The 21,411-nt window shown below is 45.0% G+C and overlaps 1 protein-coding gene across 9 annotated transcripts in view; it reads right to left on the reverse strand.

The window, feature by feature from the left end:
- The window catches only part of LOC110500965 (oxysterol-binding protein-related protein 8), a 141,272-nt gene that overhangs the window by 69,346 nt on the left and 50,515 nt on the right, over positions 1–21,411 (reverse strand). For 5 of the 9 annotated variants that reach the window (XM_090201008.1, XM_090201007.1, XM_090201015.1 and 2 more), the window contains one exon: positions 1,726–1,762. The exons of the other annotated variants lie outside the window; for them this stretch is intronic. In XM_090201008.1, coding sequence (XP_090057134.1) covers positions 1,726–1,762 — 37 coding nt within the window. The remainder of the gene's footprint in view (positions 1–1,725; positions 1,763–21,411) is intronic. 9 annotated transcript variants of the gene reach the window in all.

Genomic DNA, 21,411 nt, shown 5'->3' on the forward strand with positions numbered 1-21,411 from the left:
CAGTGAAGCAGTCCACTGTTACAGTGAAGCAGTCTACTGTTACAGTGAAGCAGTCTACTGTTACAGTCCAGTCAATAAGGTTTCCAGTGAGTCTTAGTACAGCAGTCTACTGTTACAGTGCACCAGTCGGCAGGTAAGGATGTTCTCGAGCAGCTAGATGTTCTTTACCATTCGGCCATCAGATTTGCCACCAATGCTCTTTATAGAACACATCACCTCACTCTCGACTCCTCTGTAAACTGCTCATCTCTGAATACCCGTTGCTATGCCACCCCTAGGAAACTCAACGCCTAAGAAAGTCAACGCCATCCCTAAGAAAGTCAACGCCTTCACTAAGAAAGTCAACGCCTTCACTAAGAAAGTCAACGCCATCCCTAAGAAAGTCAACGCCATCCCTAAGAAAGTCAACGCCATCCCTAAGAAAGTCAACGCCATCCCTAAGAAAGTCAACGCCATCCCTAAGAAAGTCAACGCCACCCCTAAGAAAGTCAACGCCATCCCTAAGAAAGTCAACGCCACCCCTAAGAAAGTCAACGCCACCCCTAAGAAAGTCAACGCCATCCCTAAGAAAGTCAACGCCACCCCTAAGAAAGTCAACGCCATCCCTAAGAAAGTCAACGCCACCCCTAAGAAAGTCAACGCCATCCCTAAGAAAGTCAACGCCTTCCCTAAGAAAGTCAACGCCATCACTAAGAAAGTCAAAGCCATCACTAAGAAAGTCAAAGCCATCACTAAGAAAGTCAACGCCATCACTAAGAAAGTCAACGCCAACGCCATCACTAAGAAAGTCAACGCCATCCCTAAGAAAGTCAACGCCATCCCTAAGAAAGTCAACGCCTTCACTAAGAAAGTCAACGCCACCCCTAAGAAAGTCAACGCCATCCCTAAGAAAGTCAACGCCACCCCTAAGAAAGTCAACGCCATCCCTAAGAAAGTCAACGCCATCACTAAGAAAGTCAACGCCATCACTAAGAAAGTCAACGCCATCACTAAGAAAGTCAACGCCATCACTAAGAAAGTCAACGCCATCACTAAGAAAGTCAAAGCCATCACTAAGAAAGTCAACGCCTTCACTAAGAAAGTCAACGCCATCCCTAAGAAAGTCAACGCCATCCCTAAGAAAGTCAACGCCATCCCTAAGAAAGTCAACGCCATCCCTAAGAAAGTCAACGCCATCCCTAAGAAAGTCAACGCCATCCCTAAGAAAGTCAACGCCATCACTAAGAAAGTCAACGCCTTCACTAAGAAAGTCAACGCCATCACTATGATAGTCAGACATACGAGACACAGCCAGCCGTAGGCCTAGATAGTGAACTCAACAACTGTAAGTGACATTTCAGTGAGTCAGTGACTATTGGAAATATTGTGGCTCACCAAAACATGGTACTGTAGAACCATAAAGCCAGTGTGAAACTAGATCAGCACTGTTCAGCCATACATGTGATGAACAATGTCATAGTTACAGACAACTTTCACCCACTCCAAACTTGTGGCCTAAATACTTTCCTATAACTTGGAATTCATGACATTCGTTTAAGGTAAACACAAACTACTGGCTACTGTAACACGACCTTCCAATGCATCCCTGTCCTGTTGAGGTGTTGAGTTGGAGGACGTGAGCCTGTTTCCCCCTGTGAGCCCTCTCACCCCTGCCTCACCCCTGCCTCACCCCGCCTCTCCCGCCTCCTCACCCCTTCCTGTCCCTTTCAAAGGTCAGTGGCTTACCTGATGTGGTGGGGTGTTCTCTGATCTCTGCATGGAGCTGGTATGGGGAAGGGTGGGGACAGGTAGACAGAGATGGGGGAGAGAGAGAGAGATGGAGAGTGAGAGTTGGGTAGTGAGAGTTGGGTGAGATTGAGAGATGGGGAGCGAGAGATGGGGGAGAGAGAGAGAGTTGGGTGAGAGCGAGAGTTGGGGGAGATTGAGAGATGGGGGAGAGAGCGAGATGGGGAGGGAGAGAGAGAGATGGGGAGCGAGAGAGAGATGGGGAGCGAGAGAGAGATGGGGAGCGAGAGAGAGAGATGGGGAGCGAGAGAGATGGGGAGCGAGAGAGAGATGGGGAGCGAGAGAGAGATGGGGAGCGAGAGAGATGGGGAGTGAGAGAGAGATGGGGAGCGAGAGAGATGGGGAGCGAGAGAGAGATGGGGAGCGAGAGAGAGATGGGGAGCGAGAGAGAGAGATGGGGAGCGAGAGAGATGGGGAGCGAGAGAGAGATGGGGAGCGAGAGAGAGATGGGGAGCGAGAGAGAGAGATGGGGAGCGAGAGAGAGAGATGGGGAGCGAGAGAGAGAGATGGGGAGCGAGAGAGAGAGATGGGCAGCGAGAGAGAGAGATGGGGAGCGAGAGAGATGGGGAGCGAGAGAGATGGGGAGCGAGAGAGAGATGGGGAGCGAGAGTGAGATGGGGAGCGAGAGAGAGATGACAGAAAGAGGGGGAAAGAGGAGGGGGTAGGGAGTCCATCCAGGTAGTCAAGGGGTCAAGGTGACCAGAGTGATGTTGGTCAGTTTGTGTGCAGCAGTGGTGGTGGTGAAGGACACAGCAGCAGAAACAGAGGATGATGAAAAAGAGGAAGACAAGACAAAAAAGGAGAACAGACGTTAGTAAAAAAAATTAAAACCACAACAGCCTACTGACAACAGACCACAACACCCTACTGACAACAGACCACAACACCCTACTGACAACACCCTACTGACAACACCCTACTGACAACACCCTACTGACAACAGACCACAACACCCTACTGACAACACCCCACTGACAACAGACCACAACACCCTACTGACAACAGACCACAACACCCTACTGACAACAGACCACAACACCCTACTGACAACACCCTACTGACGACACCATACCGACAACACCATACCGACAACACCATACCGACAACACTATACCGACAACAGACCACAACACCCTACTGACAACAGACCACAACACCATACCGACAACATACCACAACACCACACTGACAACACCCTACTGACAACAGACCACAACACCCTACTGACAACAGACCATAACACCACACTGACAACACTAGGCAGATCACAACACCATACTGACAACAGATCACAACACCACACTGACAACAGACCACAACACCATACTGACAACAGATAACACCACACTGACAACACTATGCAGATCACAACACCATACTGACAACAGACCATAACACCATACTGACAACAGATAACAACACCACACTGACAACACTATGCAGATCACAACACCATACTGACAACAGATCACAACACCATACTGACAACACTATGCAGATCACAACACCATACTGACAACAGACCACAACACCACACTGACAACAGATCACAACACCATACTGACAACAGACCACAACACCATACTGACAACAGACCACAACACCATACTGACAACAGACCACAACACCACACTGACAGCAGATCACAACACCATACTGACAGCAGATCACAACACCACACTGACAACAGATCACAACACCATACTGACAGCAGATCACAACAGCCTACTGACAACAGACCACAACACCCTACTGACAACACCCTACTGACAACACCCTACTGACAACACCCTACTGACAACAGACCACAACACCCTACTGACAACACCCCACAACACCCTACTGACAACAGACCACAACACCCTACTGACAACACCCTACTGACAACACCATACCGACAACACTATACCGACAACACTATACCGACAACACTATACCGACAACAGACCACAACACCCTACTGACAACAGACCACAACACCCTACTGACAACAGACCACAACACCACACTGACAACACTATGCAGATCACAACACCATACTGACAACAGACCATAACACCACACTGACAACACTATGCAGATCACAACACCATACTGACAACAGACCATAACACCATACTGACAACAGATAACAACACCACACTGACAACACTATGCAGATCACAACACCATACTGACAACAGATCACAACACCATACTGACAACACTATGCAGATCACAACACCATACTGACAACAGATCACAACACCCCACTGACAGCAGATCACAACACCATACTGACAGCAGATCACAACACCACACTGACAACAGATCACAACACCATACTGACAACAGACCACAACACCATATTGACAACAGATCACAACACCATACTGACAACAGACCACAACACCATACTGACAACACCATACTGACAACAGACCACAACACCATACTGACAACACCATACTGACAACAGACCACAACACCATACTGACAACAGACCACAACACCATACTGACAACAGATCACAACACCATACTGACAACAGATCACAACACCATACTGACAACACCATACTGACAACAGACCACAACACCATACTGACAACACCATACTGACAACAGATCACAACACCATACTGACAACAGATCACAACACCATACTGACAACAGACCACAACACCATACTGACAACAGACCACAACACCATACTGACAACAGATCACAACACCATACTGACAACAGATCACAACACCATACTGACAACAGATCACAACACCATACTGAAAACAGACCACAACACCATACTGACAACAGACCACAACACCATACTGAAAACAGACCACAACACCATACTGACAACAGACCACAACACCATACTGACAACAGATCACAACACCATACTGACAACAGACCACAACACCATACTGACAACACCATACTGACAACAGACCACAACACCATACTGACAACAGACCACAACACCATACTGACAACAGATCACAACACCATACTGACAACACCATACTGACAACAGACCACAACACCATACTGACAACAGACCACAACACCATACTGACAACAGACCACAACACCATACTGACAACACCATACTGACAACACCATACTGACAACAGACCACAACACCATACTGACAACAGATCACAACACCATACTGACAACAGATCACAACACCATACTGACAACAGACCACAACACCATACTGACAACACCATACTGACAACAGACCACAACACCATACTGACAACAGACCACAACACCATACTGACAACAGATCACAACACCATACTGACAACACCATACTGACAACAGACCACAACACCATACTGACAACAGACCACAACACCATACTGACAACAGACCACAACACCATACTGACAACAGACCACAACACCATACTGACAACAGACCACAACACCATACTGACAACAGACCACAACACCATACTGACAACAGACCACAACACCATACTGACAACAGATCACAACACCATACTGACAACAGATCACAACACCATACTGAAAACAGACCACAACACCATACTGACAACAGACCACAACACCATACTGACAACAGACCACAACACCATACTGACAACAGACCACAACACCATACTGACAACACCATACTGACAACAGATCACAACACCATACTGACAACAGACCACAACACCATACTGACAACAGATCACAACACCATACTGACAACAGACCACAACACCATACTGACAACAGATCACAATACCATACTGACAACAGATCACAATACCATACTGACAACAGACCACAACACCATACTGACAACAGATCACAATACCATACTGACAAAAGCATGGTGACTGAATGGATGAGGAGGAGTCTGCTCAGGTCACCAGAAGGGGTGGGGTAACATAACACCCAGTGACATAGTAACACATGCACGCACACACACCAGTGGCGCCGACCACAATCCGCACACACCGGGAGCAGCCTGGATTAGCAGAGATTACAGGAGTACCAGGGATGAGGAGGGATCATCCAGAGACAACACACAGCACTGGGTGGGCGGGTTGGGCGTGTCTCCTGTTAAGCACCAATCGCCCCCATCCCTGCCAGTCAAGAGAACAAATAGCAACCGGTGCATTCCATTGGCTCTGGCCTCAGGGAGAGGCCACAGCTGTGCTGTAATAGGTTGAGAGTATGTACACTGAGGATGTGTCCCTAATGGCATCCCATTACCATTATAGAGCACTATTGTTGACCAGGACCCATACAAGGAGAGCTGATTAGAGAAAGGTGAGGGGTGGCTCTGCTTTGATTAATAAAGCTTTAGAGGCAAGCGGCCTTAGATTGGGATTTTTAATTCAATCAAAACTGACTGAGTGGTGAGTACATTGTCTTTGATACATGATCAGTCAGTCCCATCAACTACCTGTTTAGTGATAAAGCACAAGGCCAGCTAAGAGGAGTTAAAAATACGTCTTGTGGTTAACGATAGTGTTATAGAGAGGAGTGATGGATGATACAGTTATAGAGGAGTGATGGATGATACAGTTATAGAGAGGAGTGATGGATGATACAGTTATAGAGGAGTGATGGATGATACAGTTAGAGGAGTGATGGATGATACAGTTATAGAGAGGAGTGATGGATGATACAGTTAGAGGGGTGATGGATGATACAGTTAGAGAGAGGAGTGATGGATGATACAGTTATAGAGAGGAGTGATGGATGATACAGTTATAGAGAGGGGTGATGGATGATACATTTAGAGAGAGTAGTGATGGATGATACAGTTATAGAGAGGGGTGATGGATGAAACAGTTAGAGGAGTGATGGATGATACAGTTATAGAGAGGAGTGATGGATGATACATTTAGAGAGAGGAGTGGTGGATGATACAGTTATAGAGAGGGGTGATGGATGATACAGTTATAGAGAGGAGTGATGGATGATACAGTTATAGAGAGGAGTGATGGATGATACATTTAGAGAGAGGAGTGGTGGATGATACAGTTATAGAGAGGGGTGATGGATGATACAGTTATAGAGAGGAGTGATGGATGATACAGTTATAGAGAGGAGTGATGGATGATACAGTTAGAGAGAGGAGTGATGGATGATACAGTTATAGAGAGGGGTGATGGATGATACAGTTATAGAGAGGGGTGATGGATGATACAGTTAGAGAGAGGGGTGATGGATGATACAGTTAGAGAGAGGAGTGATGGATGATACAGTTAGAGAGAGGAGTGATGGATGATACAGTTATAGAGAGGAGTGATGGATGATACATTTAGAGAGAGGAGTGATGGATGATACAGTTATAGAGAGGGGTGATGGATGAAACAGTTAGAGGAGTGATGGATGATACAGTTATAGAGAGGAGTGATGGATGATACAGTTAGAGAGAGGAGTGATGGATGATACAGTTAGAGGAGTGATGGATGATACAGTTATAGAGAGGAGTGATGGATGATACAGTTATAGAGAGGAGTGATGGATGATACAGTTATAGAGAGGAGTGATGGATGATACAGTTATAGAGAGGAGTGATGGATGATACAGTTATAGAGAGGGGTGATGGATGATACAGTTAGAGAGAGGGGTGATGGATGATACAGTTAGAGAGAGGAGTGATGGATGATACAGTTATAGAGAGGAGTGATGGATGATTCATTTAGAGAGAGGGGTGATGGATGATACAGTTATAGAGAGGGGTGATGGATGAAACAGTTAGAGGAGTGATGGATGATACAGTTATAGAGAGGAGTGATGGATGATACAGTTAGAGAGAGGAGTGATGGATGATACAGTTAGAGGAGTGATGGATGATACAGTTATAGAGAGGAGTGATGGATGATACAGTTATAGAGAGGAGTGATGGATGATACAGTTATAGAGAGGAGTGATGGATGATACAGTTATAGAGAGGAGTGATGGATGATACAGTTATAGAGAGGGGTGATGGATGATACAGTTAGAGAGAGGGGTGATGGATGATACAGTTAGAGAGAGGAGTGATGGATGATACAGTTATAGAGAGGAGTGATGGATGATTCATTTAGAGAGAGGGGTGATGGATGATACAGTTATAGAGAGGAGTGATGGATGATACAGTTATAGAAAGGAGTGATGAATGATTAATTTAGAGAGAGGGGTGATGGATGATACAGTTAGAGAGGAGTGATGGATGATACATTTAGAGGAGTGATGGATGATTAATTTAGAGAGAGGAGTGATGGATGATTCATTTAGAGAGAGGGGTGATGGATAGATCACAGATACACATCTGCTTGCCTTGGCACCTTGTCAAACACTTCCTCTGACCTGTTTTCCAGTTTAAAAAGCCTTTAAGAACTTGGTAAAAAAACAGATTTCTCAATATAGACTATCACAGGGGTCTGGGGGAACATCATGACCCGGGTCACGTTTATAAGGCACGAAACGGAAGAAAACAGTCCGAAACAAAGTTTAAATGGGCAGTAGCAACTAAACTTGTCCAATAAGACATTATTCGTTTTTTGTTTTCCGATGCAAAACGTTTTGCTACGGGGTTCCCTAATGAACACCATCGTAACTTCCATTCTAATCAGACATGAAATAGGAAATAATAATTTTCTCTGAACCGACCACATCAGACAATGATCCATACTAAACATGGACAGAACTGTATCAACTGAAACACTTCCCATTCACATAACACTGTTTGGATCAAGTTTGTGTCCCAAATGGCACCCTATTCTCTATATAGTGCCCTATTCTCTATATAATTGCTCCAGGGTCACCGTTGAGGATGGCTGACCCTGGCCGTGACCCTACTCTCCAAGGGTGTCTTATACGCAATTCACACGAGTATAATACACACTTGTGAAACAGGACAAATATCAGCACCCACCAAATTATTATTATTAGCAGTATTATTATTATTAGTGGTAGTAGTAGTAGTATTATTAGCAGTATTATTATTATTATTAGTAGTAGTAGTATTACTATTATTAGCAGTATTATTATTAGTGGTAGTAGTAGTATTATTATTAGCAGTATTATTATTATTATTAGTAGTAGTATTATTAGCAGTATTATTATTAGCAGTATTATTATTAGTGGTAGTAGTAGTATTATTATTAGCAGTATTATTATTAGTGGTAGTAGTAGTATTATTATTAGCAGTATTATTATTATTATTATTAGTAGTAGTAGTTTTATTAGCAGTATTATTATTAGTGGTAGTAGTAGTATTATTATTAGCAGTATTATTATTAGTGGTAGTAGTAGTATTATTATTAGCAGTATTATTATTATTATTATTAGTAGTAGTAGTAGTATTATTAGCAGTATTATTATTATTAGCAGTATTATTATTATTAGTGGTAGAATTATTAGTATTATTATTAGCAGTATTATTATTAGTATTAGTAGTATTATTACAATTATTACTAGGGATGCACCCAGAGACTTGTCTTTGGCCACCCTGCCAACAACAATTCACATCCTCTGTCTGAAAAAGGCTAGAGCGGCACTGCAGGGCATACTAATAGTGCCTGCTGCTCTCCCACTGCAGGGCATACTAATAGTGCCTGCTGCTCTCCCACTGCAGGGCATACTAATGGTGCCTGCTGCTCTCCCACTGCAGGACATACTAATGGTGCCTGCTGCTCTCCCACTGCAGGGCATACTAATGGTGCCTGCTGCTCTCCCACTGCAGGACATACTAATGGTGCCTGCTGCTCTCCCACTGCAGGACATACTAATGGTGCCTGCTGCTCTCCCACTGCAGGACATACTAATAGTGCCTGCTGCTCTCCCACTGCAGGACATACTAATGGTGCCTGCTGCTCTCCCACTGCAGGGCATACTAATGGTGCCTGCTGCTCTCCCCTGCAGGGCATACTAATGGTGCCTGCTGCTCTCCCACTGCAGGACATACTAATGGTGCCTGCTGCTCTCCCACTGCAGGACATACTAATGGTGCCTGCTGCTCTCCCACTGCAGGACATACTAATGGTGCCTGATGCTCTCCCACTGCAGGACATACTAATGGTGCCTGCTGCTCTCCCACTGCAGGACATACTAATAGTGCCTGCTGCTCTCCCACTGCAGGACATACTAATGGTGCCTGCTGCTCTCCCACTGCAGGACATACTAATGGTGCCTGCTGCTCTCCCACTGCAGGACATACTAATAGTGCCTGCTGCTCTCCCACTGCAGGGCATACTAATGGTGCCTGCTGCTCTCCCACTGCAGGACATACTAATGGTGCCTGCTACTCTCCCACTGCAGGGCATACTAATGGTGCATGCTGCTCTCCCACTGCAGGACATACTAATGGTGCCTGCTGCTCTCCCACTGCAGGACATACTAATGGTGCCTGCTACTCTCCCACTGCAGGGCATACTAATGGTGCCTGCTGCTCTCCCACTGCAGGGCATACTAATGGTGCCTGCTGCTCTCCCACTGCAGGGCATACTAATGGTGCCTGCTGCTCTCCCACTGCAGGACATACTAATGGTGCCTGCTACTCTCCCACTGCAGGGCATACTAATGGTGCCTGCTGCTCTCCCACTGCAGGACATACTAATGGTGCCTGCTGCTCTCCCACTGCAGGACATATTAATGGTGCCTGCTGCTCTCCCACTGCAGGACATACTAATGGTGCCTGATGCTCTCCTACTGCAGGGCATACTAATAGTGCCTGCTACTCTCCCACTGCAGGACATACTAATGGTGCCTGCTGCTCTCCCACTGCAGGACATAGTAATGGTGCCTGCTGCTCTCCCCCTACAGGACATAGTAAGGGTCCTGCTTCTCTCCCTCTACAGGACATAGTAAATAACACAGTGGGCTCTATATAAATAACACCGTGGGCTCTATATAAATAACACCGTGGGCTCTATATAAATAACGCTGTGGGCTTTATATAAATAATGCTGTGGGCTCTAAATAAATAATACTGTGGGCTCTATATAAATAACACTGTGGGATCTATATAAATAACGCTGTGGGCTTTATATAAATAATGCTGTGGGCTCTAAATAAATAATGCTGTGGGCTCTAAATAAATAATGCTGTGGGCTCTATATAAATAACACTGTGGGATCTATATAAATAACACTGTGGGCTCTATATAAATAACACTGTGGGCTCTATATAAATGAGCTTATGGTGTTGCCAATATATTCAGATCCCATATGTACAATACAACAGGCCTGATACTGTCAATGCACTACCATATATGAGTAATCCACAATAGACCCATTACATCTGTCTAGAATCACACCCCATCTCATTCTGAAGTGAAAGCTTGTTCCTGCCTGATATGATGTGAGAGAGAAAACATGAAAGCCATATTTTCCCAGACACGGTGCCATTTTCTATGTCTGTTTTTCAAGCTTTCATCTGAAGAGGGAGAGGGGGGGTTCAGTGACCGCCAGGGGAGGAAAGAAATTTCATAAATAGTACTGTGTCCAAAACAGCATTCTATTTCATATATAGTGCACTACTTTTGACCAGGATCCATATGGTAGTGCACTATAAGTAGTGCACTATAAAGGGAGCAGGGTGCCTTTTAGGGAAAATGGGTTAGGATGCGGAACCAAGATTTCCCCTGCAGAGATAAGCAGAATAACAACATTCTGTGCCGACACAGACAGATGCCAAATTAAATATTGAATAAAGTCCGTTGTTAACCCTATCAGTCCAGAGATGCCTAATTAAATATTAAATATAGTCAGGTGTTAACCCTATCAGTCCAGAGATGACAAATTCAATATTAAATATAGTCAGGTGTTAACCCTATCAGTCCAGAGATGACAAATTAAATATTAAATATAGTCAGGTGTTAACCCTATCAGTCCAGAGATGCCTAATTAAATATTGAATAAAGTCAGTCGTTAACCCTATCAGTCCAGAGATGCCTAATTAAATATTGAATAAAGTCAGGTGTTAACCCTATCAGTCCAGAGATGCCTAATTAAATATTGAATATAGTCAGGTGTTAACCCTATCAGTCCAGAGATGCCTAATTAAATATAGTCAGGTGTTAACCCTATCAGTCCAGAGATGCCTAATTAAATATTGAATATAGTCAGGTGTTAACCCTATCAGTCCAGAGATGCCTAATTAAATATTGAATATAGTCAGGTGTTAACCCTATCAGTCCAGAGATGCCTAATTAAATATAGTCAGGTGTTAACCCTATCAGTCCAGAGATGCCTAATTAAATATTGAATAAAGTCAGTCGTTAACCCTATCAGTCCAGAGATGCCTAATTAAATATAGTCAGGTGTTAACCCTATCAGTCCAGAGATGCCTAATTAAATATAGTCAGGTGTTAACCCTATCAGTCCAGAGATGCCTAATTAAATATTGAATAAAGTCAGTCGTTAACCCTATCAGTCCAGAGATGCCTAATTAAATATAGTCAGGTGTTAACCCTATCAGTCCAGAGATGCCTAATTAAATATAGTCAGGTGTTAACCCTATCAGTCCAGAGATGCCTAATTAAATATTGAATAAAGTCAGTCGTTAACCCTATCAGTCCAGAGATGCCTAATTAAATATTGAATAAAGTCAGACCCCAGAAAACAAATCTGCTTCTCATTCATCTGCATGTCCAGCCCTTATATACTGAACAAAAATATAAACGCAACATGCAACAATTTCAAAGATTCTACTGATTTACAGTTCATAGAAGGAAATCAGTCAATGGAAATAAATTAATTAGGCCCTAATCTATGGATTTCACATGACTGGGAAGGGGCGTAGCCATTGGTGGGCCTAGGAGAGCATAGGCCCACCCACTGGGTAGCCAGCCCACCCTACTGTGGAGCCTAGCCCACCCTACTGGTGAGCCAGCCCACCCTACTGTGGAGCCTGGCCCACCCTACTGGTGAGCCAGGCCCAGCAAATCAGAGTGTGTTTTTCCCCCACAACTACTCCTCAGTAACACGTGATCTGCAGTTGTGAGGCTGGTTGGAAGTACTGCCAAATTCTCTAAAATGACGTTGGAGGCAGCTCATAGTAGATAAATTAACATGACATTCTCTGGCAACAGCTCTGGTAGACATTCCTGCAGTCAGCATTCCAATTGCACGCTCCCTCAAAACTTGAGACTGTTTTGTAGCATTGTGTTGTGTGACAAAACTGCACATTTTAAAGTGGCCTTTTATTGTCCCCAGCACAAGGTAATTAGCATGCTGTTTAATCAGCTTCTTGATATGCCACACCTGTCAGGTGGATGGATTATCTTGGCAGAGGAGAAATGCTCACTGACATGGATGTAAACTAATTTGTGCCCAACATATGAGGGAAATACGCTGTTTGTGTGTATGGAACATTTCTGGGATCTTCTTTTCTCCAGCTCATGAAACATGGTACCAACACTGTACAGGTTGCATTTATATTTTATTCAGTGTATTTAGCATCAAAATGAAGTGTTTAACAACAACAACAACAACATCTCAGGAGAACCAGGGCTACATATAAAACATAAAACAATTTGGCAAACAGTTGCATTCACAAGTTTTATTGACAAAGAAATCATTTAAAAAACAATGGCCGCCAAAGCAAAAAACAGACCAAATCTGAATTGATATGAAGCTGGAAGTACAGAAACTGTTTGCTCAGTTGGAAATGAATATCCAACTAGTTAGTGACAACTGTGTGGATTTTGGAGTTTGTGACAGCGACTATGTGAGCTTATTACAGTATTATAGACATTATGTCCTGGGATTTCCTATGATCTTCTACGTAGAAGAGCCCATTACCCATGAATCACTCTTGTGTAGCTTGTGAGCATCATAGAGCAAAACATGTTACATGTGCGTGTCGTGAGAATCGTTTTATTAGATAGCTTTTAATAGTTTGTTGCTCAAACCATTCAGACTGTTGTTCCTGTAAAAAGATCTTGTCTCACAAACACTGCTCTAGCTCAGCCCCCGTTAATCACAGACTAATTAACGGTTGGTACCAATGGATGCAGAAGAAAGTTACTAATCCAATGGTACCCAGAAGTCTGTAGCTTTAAAAGGGGTTAGAAGTCCAAATGGCGCCGGCATCGCGGTGGGACTCATTGGGTTAACCTTTCTGTTAGGATGTATCATCTACTGAAATGCAGCAAATAAGAGAGAGTGATTTTGAAGAATTACTGAGCAGAGTTTCCACTCGGTACAGATCTAGGATCAGCTTCCCCTTCCCCAATTCCTATAAGTGTGAATTTAAAACTGACCCAAGATCAGTGTCTAGGCCTGGGGACAATGTTACCTTACTCATGAAAACAGTATCATCTCTACTTGTGGTGTTGCTTCAGGAGACTATTTAGACACATTCCTGTAGCTTCTAGACTTTTTTTTAAATCTTCCACCACAGCATTTTCTTTAAACTTTACATTTCATCCCGATGTGAAGCCTAGCATTTTCCCAAGCACAGGGAGAGAGTGAATATCTCAGGGCTTAGGCTTGAACTGTTTTCCTCCATCCTGCCCCAGAACAGATGAACAGGCACTTGTGTGAGACAGAACGCCATGGCATATTACATCATGTTTAAACATGACTCGGAGCACATCTCTGACCCATTTCCCTTGGTTCAGTATGATCACCCACTGAGGCATTTTCCACTGTATCTTAAGGATCCACATCTTTTCTGAAAGCCAAGTCTAGTGGTTAAACAACAACAACACAGAGATGATCCACCGACAGTGTGAGAGGTAGTCTTTAAATGTCACGCTGTAAGATGTTCATACCGTCAAAGACAGGGCTGCCAACAAAAAGGTAAACCACAGAGCGAAGTAAACAATCGAGTGATGTAAACACGGAGCGATATAAACGCGGAGCAATGCAAACGCGGAGCGATGTAAACAATTGGGCGATGTAAACATGGAGCGATGTAAAAAATAGAGCGAGGTAAACAATAGAGCGTGGTAAACAATAGAGCGAGGTAAACAATAGAGCAATGTAAACATGGAGTGAGGTAAACAATAGAGCGAGGTAAACAATAGAGCGAGGTAAACAATAGAGCAATGTAAACACGGAGCGATGTAAACAATTGGCCGATGTAAACATGGAGCAATGTAAAAAATAGAGCGAGGTAAACAATAGAGCGAGGTAAACAATAGAGTGATGTAAACAGAGCAATGTGAGGTAAATAGAGTGAGGTAAACAATAGAGCGAGGTAAACAATAGAGCGAGGTAAACAATAGAGCAATGTAAACATGGAGCGAGGTAAACAATAGAGTGATGTAAACAATAGAGCGATGTGAGGTAAATAGAGTTTGGTAAACAATAGAGCGAGGTAAACAATAGAGCAATGTAAACATGGAGCGAGGTAAACAATAGAGCGAGGTAAACAATAGAGCGAGGTAAACAATAGAACAATGTAAACATGGAGCGAGGTAAACAATAGTGATGTAAACAATAGAGCAATGTAAACATGGAGCGAGGTAAACAATAGAGCAAGGTAAACAATAGAGTGAGGTAAACAATAGAGCGAGGTAAACAATAGAGCGAGGTAAACAATAGAGCGAGGTAAACAATAGAGCAATGTAAACATGGAGCGAGGTAAACAATAGAGCGAGGTAAACAGAGCGAGGTAAACAACAGAGCGAGGTAAACATGGAGCGAGGTAAACAATAGAGCAAGGTAAACAATAGAGCGAGGTAAACAATAGAGTAAGGTAAACAATAGAGCGGGGTAAACAATAGAGTAAGGTAAACAATAGAGCGGGGTAAACAATAGAGCAAGGTAAAAAATAGAGTGAGGTAAACAATAGAGCGAGGTAAACAATAGAGCGAGGTAAACAATATAATGATGTAAACAATAGAGCGAGGTAAACAATAGAGCGAGGTAAACAATAGAGGGATGTATACAATGATGATGTCAACAATGGTGATGTACACTTGGAGTGATGTGGCCTATTGCACTATTCATATGAATGTTATTGTCCATCATTCAGTCATTATGTATTGTGTCTTTAGTTTTTTTATTTGACCCCCTGATGGGATGATATTGTTGATCTAATCTAAGGGGATTGATATGTCCCACCCGATTTCCTTCCTACATAGTGCACTTTGTAGGGAATAGTGTGGTATTTGGGACAAAGCCATTGTATAATCGTCTTAGACTACCCACGGTGGACCGTCCAATGACACACCTCTCACTCTCATCAGCAGTGGCCCAGGATGCACCCTATCTCCTATATAGTGCACTATTTATATATGGGCCTGGTCAGAAGTAGTCCAAACACTGGGAATAGGATGAAAAAGGGAGACAGAAGAAAGGCGAGAGAAACGGAAGGAACATTTCTAGTTCTTCTCTGTAGGAAGAGAGATCAAATGAGGCTTTAGAGGGGAGGGGTAGGTCAAATGAAGCTTTAGAGGGGAGGGGTAGGTCAAATGAAGCTTTAGAGGGGATGGGTAGGTCAAATTAAGCTTTAGAGGGGAGGGGTAGGTCAAATGAAGTTTTAGAGGTGAGGGGTAGGTCAAATGAAGCGCTAGAGGTGCGGGGTAGGTCAAATGAAGCGCTAGAGGTGCGGGGTAGGTCAAATGAAGCTTTAGAGGTGAGGGGTAGGTCAAATGAAGCGCTAGAGGTGCGGGGTAGGTCAAATGAAGCACTAGAGGTGAGGGGTAGGTCAAATGAAGCGCTAGAGGTGCGGGGTAGGTCAAATGAAGCTTTAGAGGTAAGGGGTAGGTCAGATTAAGTGCTAGAGGTGCGGGGTAGGTCAAATGAAGTGCTAGAGGTGCGGGGTAGGTCAAATGAAGCACTAGAGGTGCGGGGTAGGTCAAATTAAGCTTTAGAGGTGAGGGGTAGGTCAAATGAAGCGCTAGAGGTGCAGGGTAGGTCAAATGAAGCACTAGAGGTGCGGGGTAGGTCAAATGAAGCGCTAGAGGTGCGGGGTAGGTCAAATGAAGCGCTAGAGGTGCGGGGTAGGTCAAATTAAGCTTTAGAGGTGAGGGGTAGGTCAAATGAAGCGCTAGAGGTGCAGGGTAGGTCAAATGAAGCGCTAGAGGTGCGGGGTAGGTCAAATGAAGCGCTAGAGGTGCGGGGTAGGTCAAATGAAGCGCTAGAGGTGCGGGGTAGGTCAAATGAAGCACCTAGAGGTGCGGGGTTCGCTAGCAACACAGAATGCTACAACCAGCAGACTGCAGAGTCATCAGCAGCTGTTTGCTACGGCAGAGCCCAGTGAGAGTGATAGGGCATGGCTACTCTTCCTCCCAGGGGCTGTGTACAAGTTAACGGTGTGTGAGTCCCTCCAGGGAAGAAAGTGTGTGTGTGTGTGGGAGCAAAGCCAGAGGAGCATCCATCTTACTCAGCCAGGGTTGTGTGGCGTTTCTTCATATCGGTCAATGGTTTGTTTTGTGGTTCATGTATTGTAACGTAGATAACTTGGGCCGTAACATATTTGGGGCTCGTCCAGGATCAAGGAAACTAAACAAATAATGTTTATCAGGCACCATTACTGTGCATGCGCCGGTTTTAAGTTTATCTTAGGTACAGATCTAGGATCAGTGTCCCCTCCCCCAATTCAAACCTTAACCATAAGTGGGGAAAATGCAAAACTGACCCAAGATCAGTATTTTCACTCAACAGCTAGCGTGCACCCTATCCAGAGCAGGGATACCTAACAAGGCGGTATGGCTCACAGAAAGGCTTGGTTCACTTCCCGTCTCTCTCATTCCAAAATGTCCCTAAACACCTCTAAAATCACATGAAAGAAGAGGTTCTAATAAAAATGGTAATGTGCTTCAGTTTCTGAGTGGCTGGAAACACCAGAGGCCCTGGCTTTTCTCATGCCTCTGAACGGAGGACTCAGTCATCACATGCCTGCAGCCAGATAGTGTTCCCCTCTGGGTTCGTGTCATTAATGTGTAATGAACTTCCTGTAAACATTCCTGGACAAGGAGGCAATAAGGCCAGCAGCACAGCTTGTACTTGTACTGCTTTCAGAGGCTGGTGAGGGGAGGACAGCTCATAATGATGTCTGGAATGGAGGGATCGCAACATTATCAAACACATGGAAACCATCTGACGGACTCGTCCTGATGTGGCTTGTAGAAAGACATTTCTGACAAAGTGTCTTTAATTTGGTTAATCAGTAGCGGTGCTGCTCGCCAAAGTCAAAATAGCTTGTTATTGTCGCGGTTAATGTCCTGGGTGTTATAAATAACTTTGAGGGCATGCTATATTTTTTGGGAGATTGTAGGAGTCATGTGAGAGAGCGAGATAGAGGTTTCTTAGGGACTGGAGAGTGCCAGCGGGTGAGAGTGTTAGATTGATGTACATTCCCGTGGCTCTGCTGGTCAGGTTTCCACCGCCCGCTCTGATTGAATGTTGGTTGGGGGCCTATCGACCCTATCTATCCCAGGATCCTTTGCTCAGAGTCCTGACCACTTTCCACTGCTTCCTGTGGTGCTTCCTTTGTCTCTCCATGCCCACTTGGGCGTGATGGAACGCTGGCAACGGAGCCTGAAAACACACCCCATCAAAGTAGCAAGACTCCTTCCCAAATGGCATCTCATTATATTCCCCTTTGGTTAACACTGTCAACGTTTTGCTATACTGTGGGAAATGTGATCGAATCAATGCAATTGGTCACTTTCAATGTAATATTCCGAAAAATAAAATAAAATATGCAAGACTTAGCATGCAAAATAAACTGTGCAAGAGATTTAGTTGTCGGGAGAGTGCATTGGAGTAGGATTCTATTGCAGTATGGCTCAGGCCCTTACTCTACATAGACCTGTGCGACATAACCAATCAGAACTGCAGTAGGCCTACATGCAAATAGCCATTGCCATATATGGATCTGTGAACTCACTTTGAACTGGACTGTTTTGTATGTGTTAAAAGGGCAAGTGTTTTGAGACGGTCTTGAATGAGCTAAGTAGCCAATAAGCAAAAGGTAGTATCATTTGTAATAATGGTATGGGAATATAAATATAGTTTAATATGTAAAGTGGTTTCTTGCATCAAACAACATTTTCACTCACCTCCTTGTCTGAAAGACAAGTAGATTAAAGAGGGTACAGCCTCAGTGTTCACAGTAAATGTGCGCCGGAAGTTGCACAGAATTTTCACAACGTTCAAGTTTGCACTCAGTAGACAGGAGGCACCTGATCCTAGATCAGCTCTTCTACTGTAAGAAGTTTGATACATACGGCTCCGTGAACACCTCCCAGGACCATTCTGTGTATGTGGTCTAACAGGACATTTAGAGCTGTGGTAACGACCTCAGAAGGCCAAACAAAGCAGACAGACTGTGCCTGAGGTCGCTAGTTAAACGCTAGTCAAAACGCCTCCCTCAGCAGGTTCATGTGCTTTCCAGACTGCCGCTGTCAGCCTCGTGAAAAAACACTCAAGAAGCTTCTCTGTCAAACATTAGACAAATGGATCCACATGGGTCAGCGATCCACACGACTGCAAAGTCAACACTCTGGCACCGCAGTAAGGCAGGAGAGGCATTGAAGCCTGGTCAGCACCACCAGACTAACCATTTACATCAAGCCTGGTCAGCACCACCAGACTAACCATTTACATCAAGCCTGGTCAGCACCACCAGACTAACCATTTACATCAAGCCTGGTCAGCACCACCAGACTAACCATTTACATCAAGCCTGGTCAGCACCACCAGACTAAACATTTACATCAAGCCTGGTCAGCACCACCAGACTAACCATTTACATCAAGCCTGGTCAGCACCACCAGACTAACCATTTACATCAAGCCTGGTCAGCACCACCAGACTAACCATTTACATCAAGCCTGGTCAACACCACCAGACTAACCATTTACATCAAGCCTGGTCAACACCACCAGACTAACCATTTACATCAAGCCTGGTCAACATCACCAGACTAACCATTTACATCAAGCCTGGTCAACACCACCAGACTAACCATTTACATCAAGCCTGGTCAGCACCACCAGACTAACCATTTACATCAAGCCTGGTCAGCACCACCAGACTAACCATTTACATAAAGCCTGGTCAACACCACCAGACTAACCATTTACATCAAGCCTGGTCAACACCACCAGACTAACCATTTACATCAAGCCTGGTCAACACCACCAGACTAACCATTTATGTCATCAGGTACAAAAGGGCAGGGATTATTTTAAAGTCTAGAAGGCAGGGAACGTCTAAAAGGCAAAACTGACCTCTAAAGTTAGAGGTCAATATAGTCAAGGCTAACTCTAAAGCCAGATAATAGTGATTTGGAAAGGTTTGGAGATACAGAAGTGCATCCACTATCCAATGATCTCTCTACCCTTGTGCGCACACACCTATCTTTCTCTGCAGTGCTTTACAGTATGAAACCAGTGGAAGAGCAAGCATTAAAGTAAGGGACGTTTTCTCATCATGGGAAATTACAGATATCCTGTTGGTGGAGGAGGGCTGGAGCCTGGGGAGAGGAGGGCTGGAGCCTGGGGAGAGGAGGGCTGGAGCCTGGGGAGAGGAGGGCTGGAGCCTGGGGAGACGAGGGCTGGAGCCTGGGGAGAGGAGGGCTGGAGCCTGAGGAGAGGAGGGCTGGAGCCTGGGGAGAGGAGGGCTGGAGCCTGGGGAGAGGAGGGCTGGAGCCTGAGGAGAGGAGGGCTGGAGCCTGGGGAGAGGAGGGCTGGAGCCTGAGGAGAGGAGGGCTGGAGCCTGGGGAGAGGAGGGCTGGAGCCTGGGGAGAGGAGGGCTGGAGCCTGGGGAGAGGAGGGCTGGAGCCTGGGGAGAGGAGGGCTGGAGCCTGAGGAGAGGAGGGCTGGAGCCTGAGGAGAGGAGGGCTGGAGCCTGGGGAGAGGAGGGCTGGAGCCTGGGGAGAGGAGGCTTGAGGGTCTGACTCAGGCTGGCTTGGCCACTGAGCAGGGGGAAGGGCTACTCTCCTGATTTACAGCCGGTGTAGAAAAGCACTGACAGCCCCCATAAATAAAAACACTCAACACACGTGACAGGGAGGCCCTCAGAGTCACCGACACCCAGCCAAGATACTGTCCACAGCCAAGATACTGTCCACAGCCACCACCAGAGCCAAGCACCAGGCAACAAACACAATTGACAAAACACAACTAAGGACAAAGTAAAAACAATCCTCTGTTTGACTTTGACTGGACATGGCGGTACTGTATCATTATATCAAATGACGTTTCAACGTCCCACACAATGGTGAGGAACAAAACAAGTTGAACAAAAGTTGACTTGAAATGTCTCGACAAGCGCTGACTCATTGAACTCCTGTTGAATTTGAATAATCTCTCACTGAGAAAGTCCAGAAGTGGGAGCTCACCTTAAAAGTTTTAGAAAAGCTTCCTGACTGTGGGGGCAGGCCTACACAGGAAGTCCAAGCAGGGCCAGAAAGAGACAGATAGGTGTTGGCACTGAGGTGATGGAACTAGTACTTCATCTCAAATCGCACCCTATTCCTTACGTAGTGCACTACTTATGGCCAGGGGCCATGGGGCTCTAGACAGAAGGGAATAGGGGGCCATTTCAGATGCAACCTGGGACTGCTCATGGCTGTAAGAGAGAACTGATGGTGTGTGGTGAGGTGTCAGCAACAATCTCACTCCACACGTCTGATAACCCAGAGGAGAGCTATCACACAGGGGACAAGCCGTGGAGAGCGAGCAGAGAGCTCCACACTGTCTACTCTGAGGAGGGAGA

Source organism: Oncorhynchus mykiss, chromosome 15 (genome assembly GCF_057628025.1).
Source record: "Oncorhynchus mykiss isolate SJ-2025 chromosome 15, ASM5762802v1, whole genome shotgun sequence".
Taxonomy (NCBI): Eukaryota; Metazoa; Chordata; class Actinopteri; order Salmoniformes; family Salmonidae; genus Oncorhynchus; species Oncorhynchus mykiss.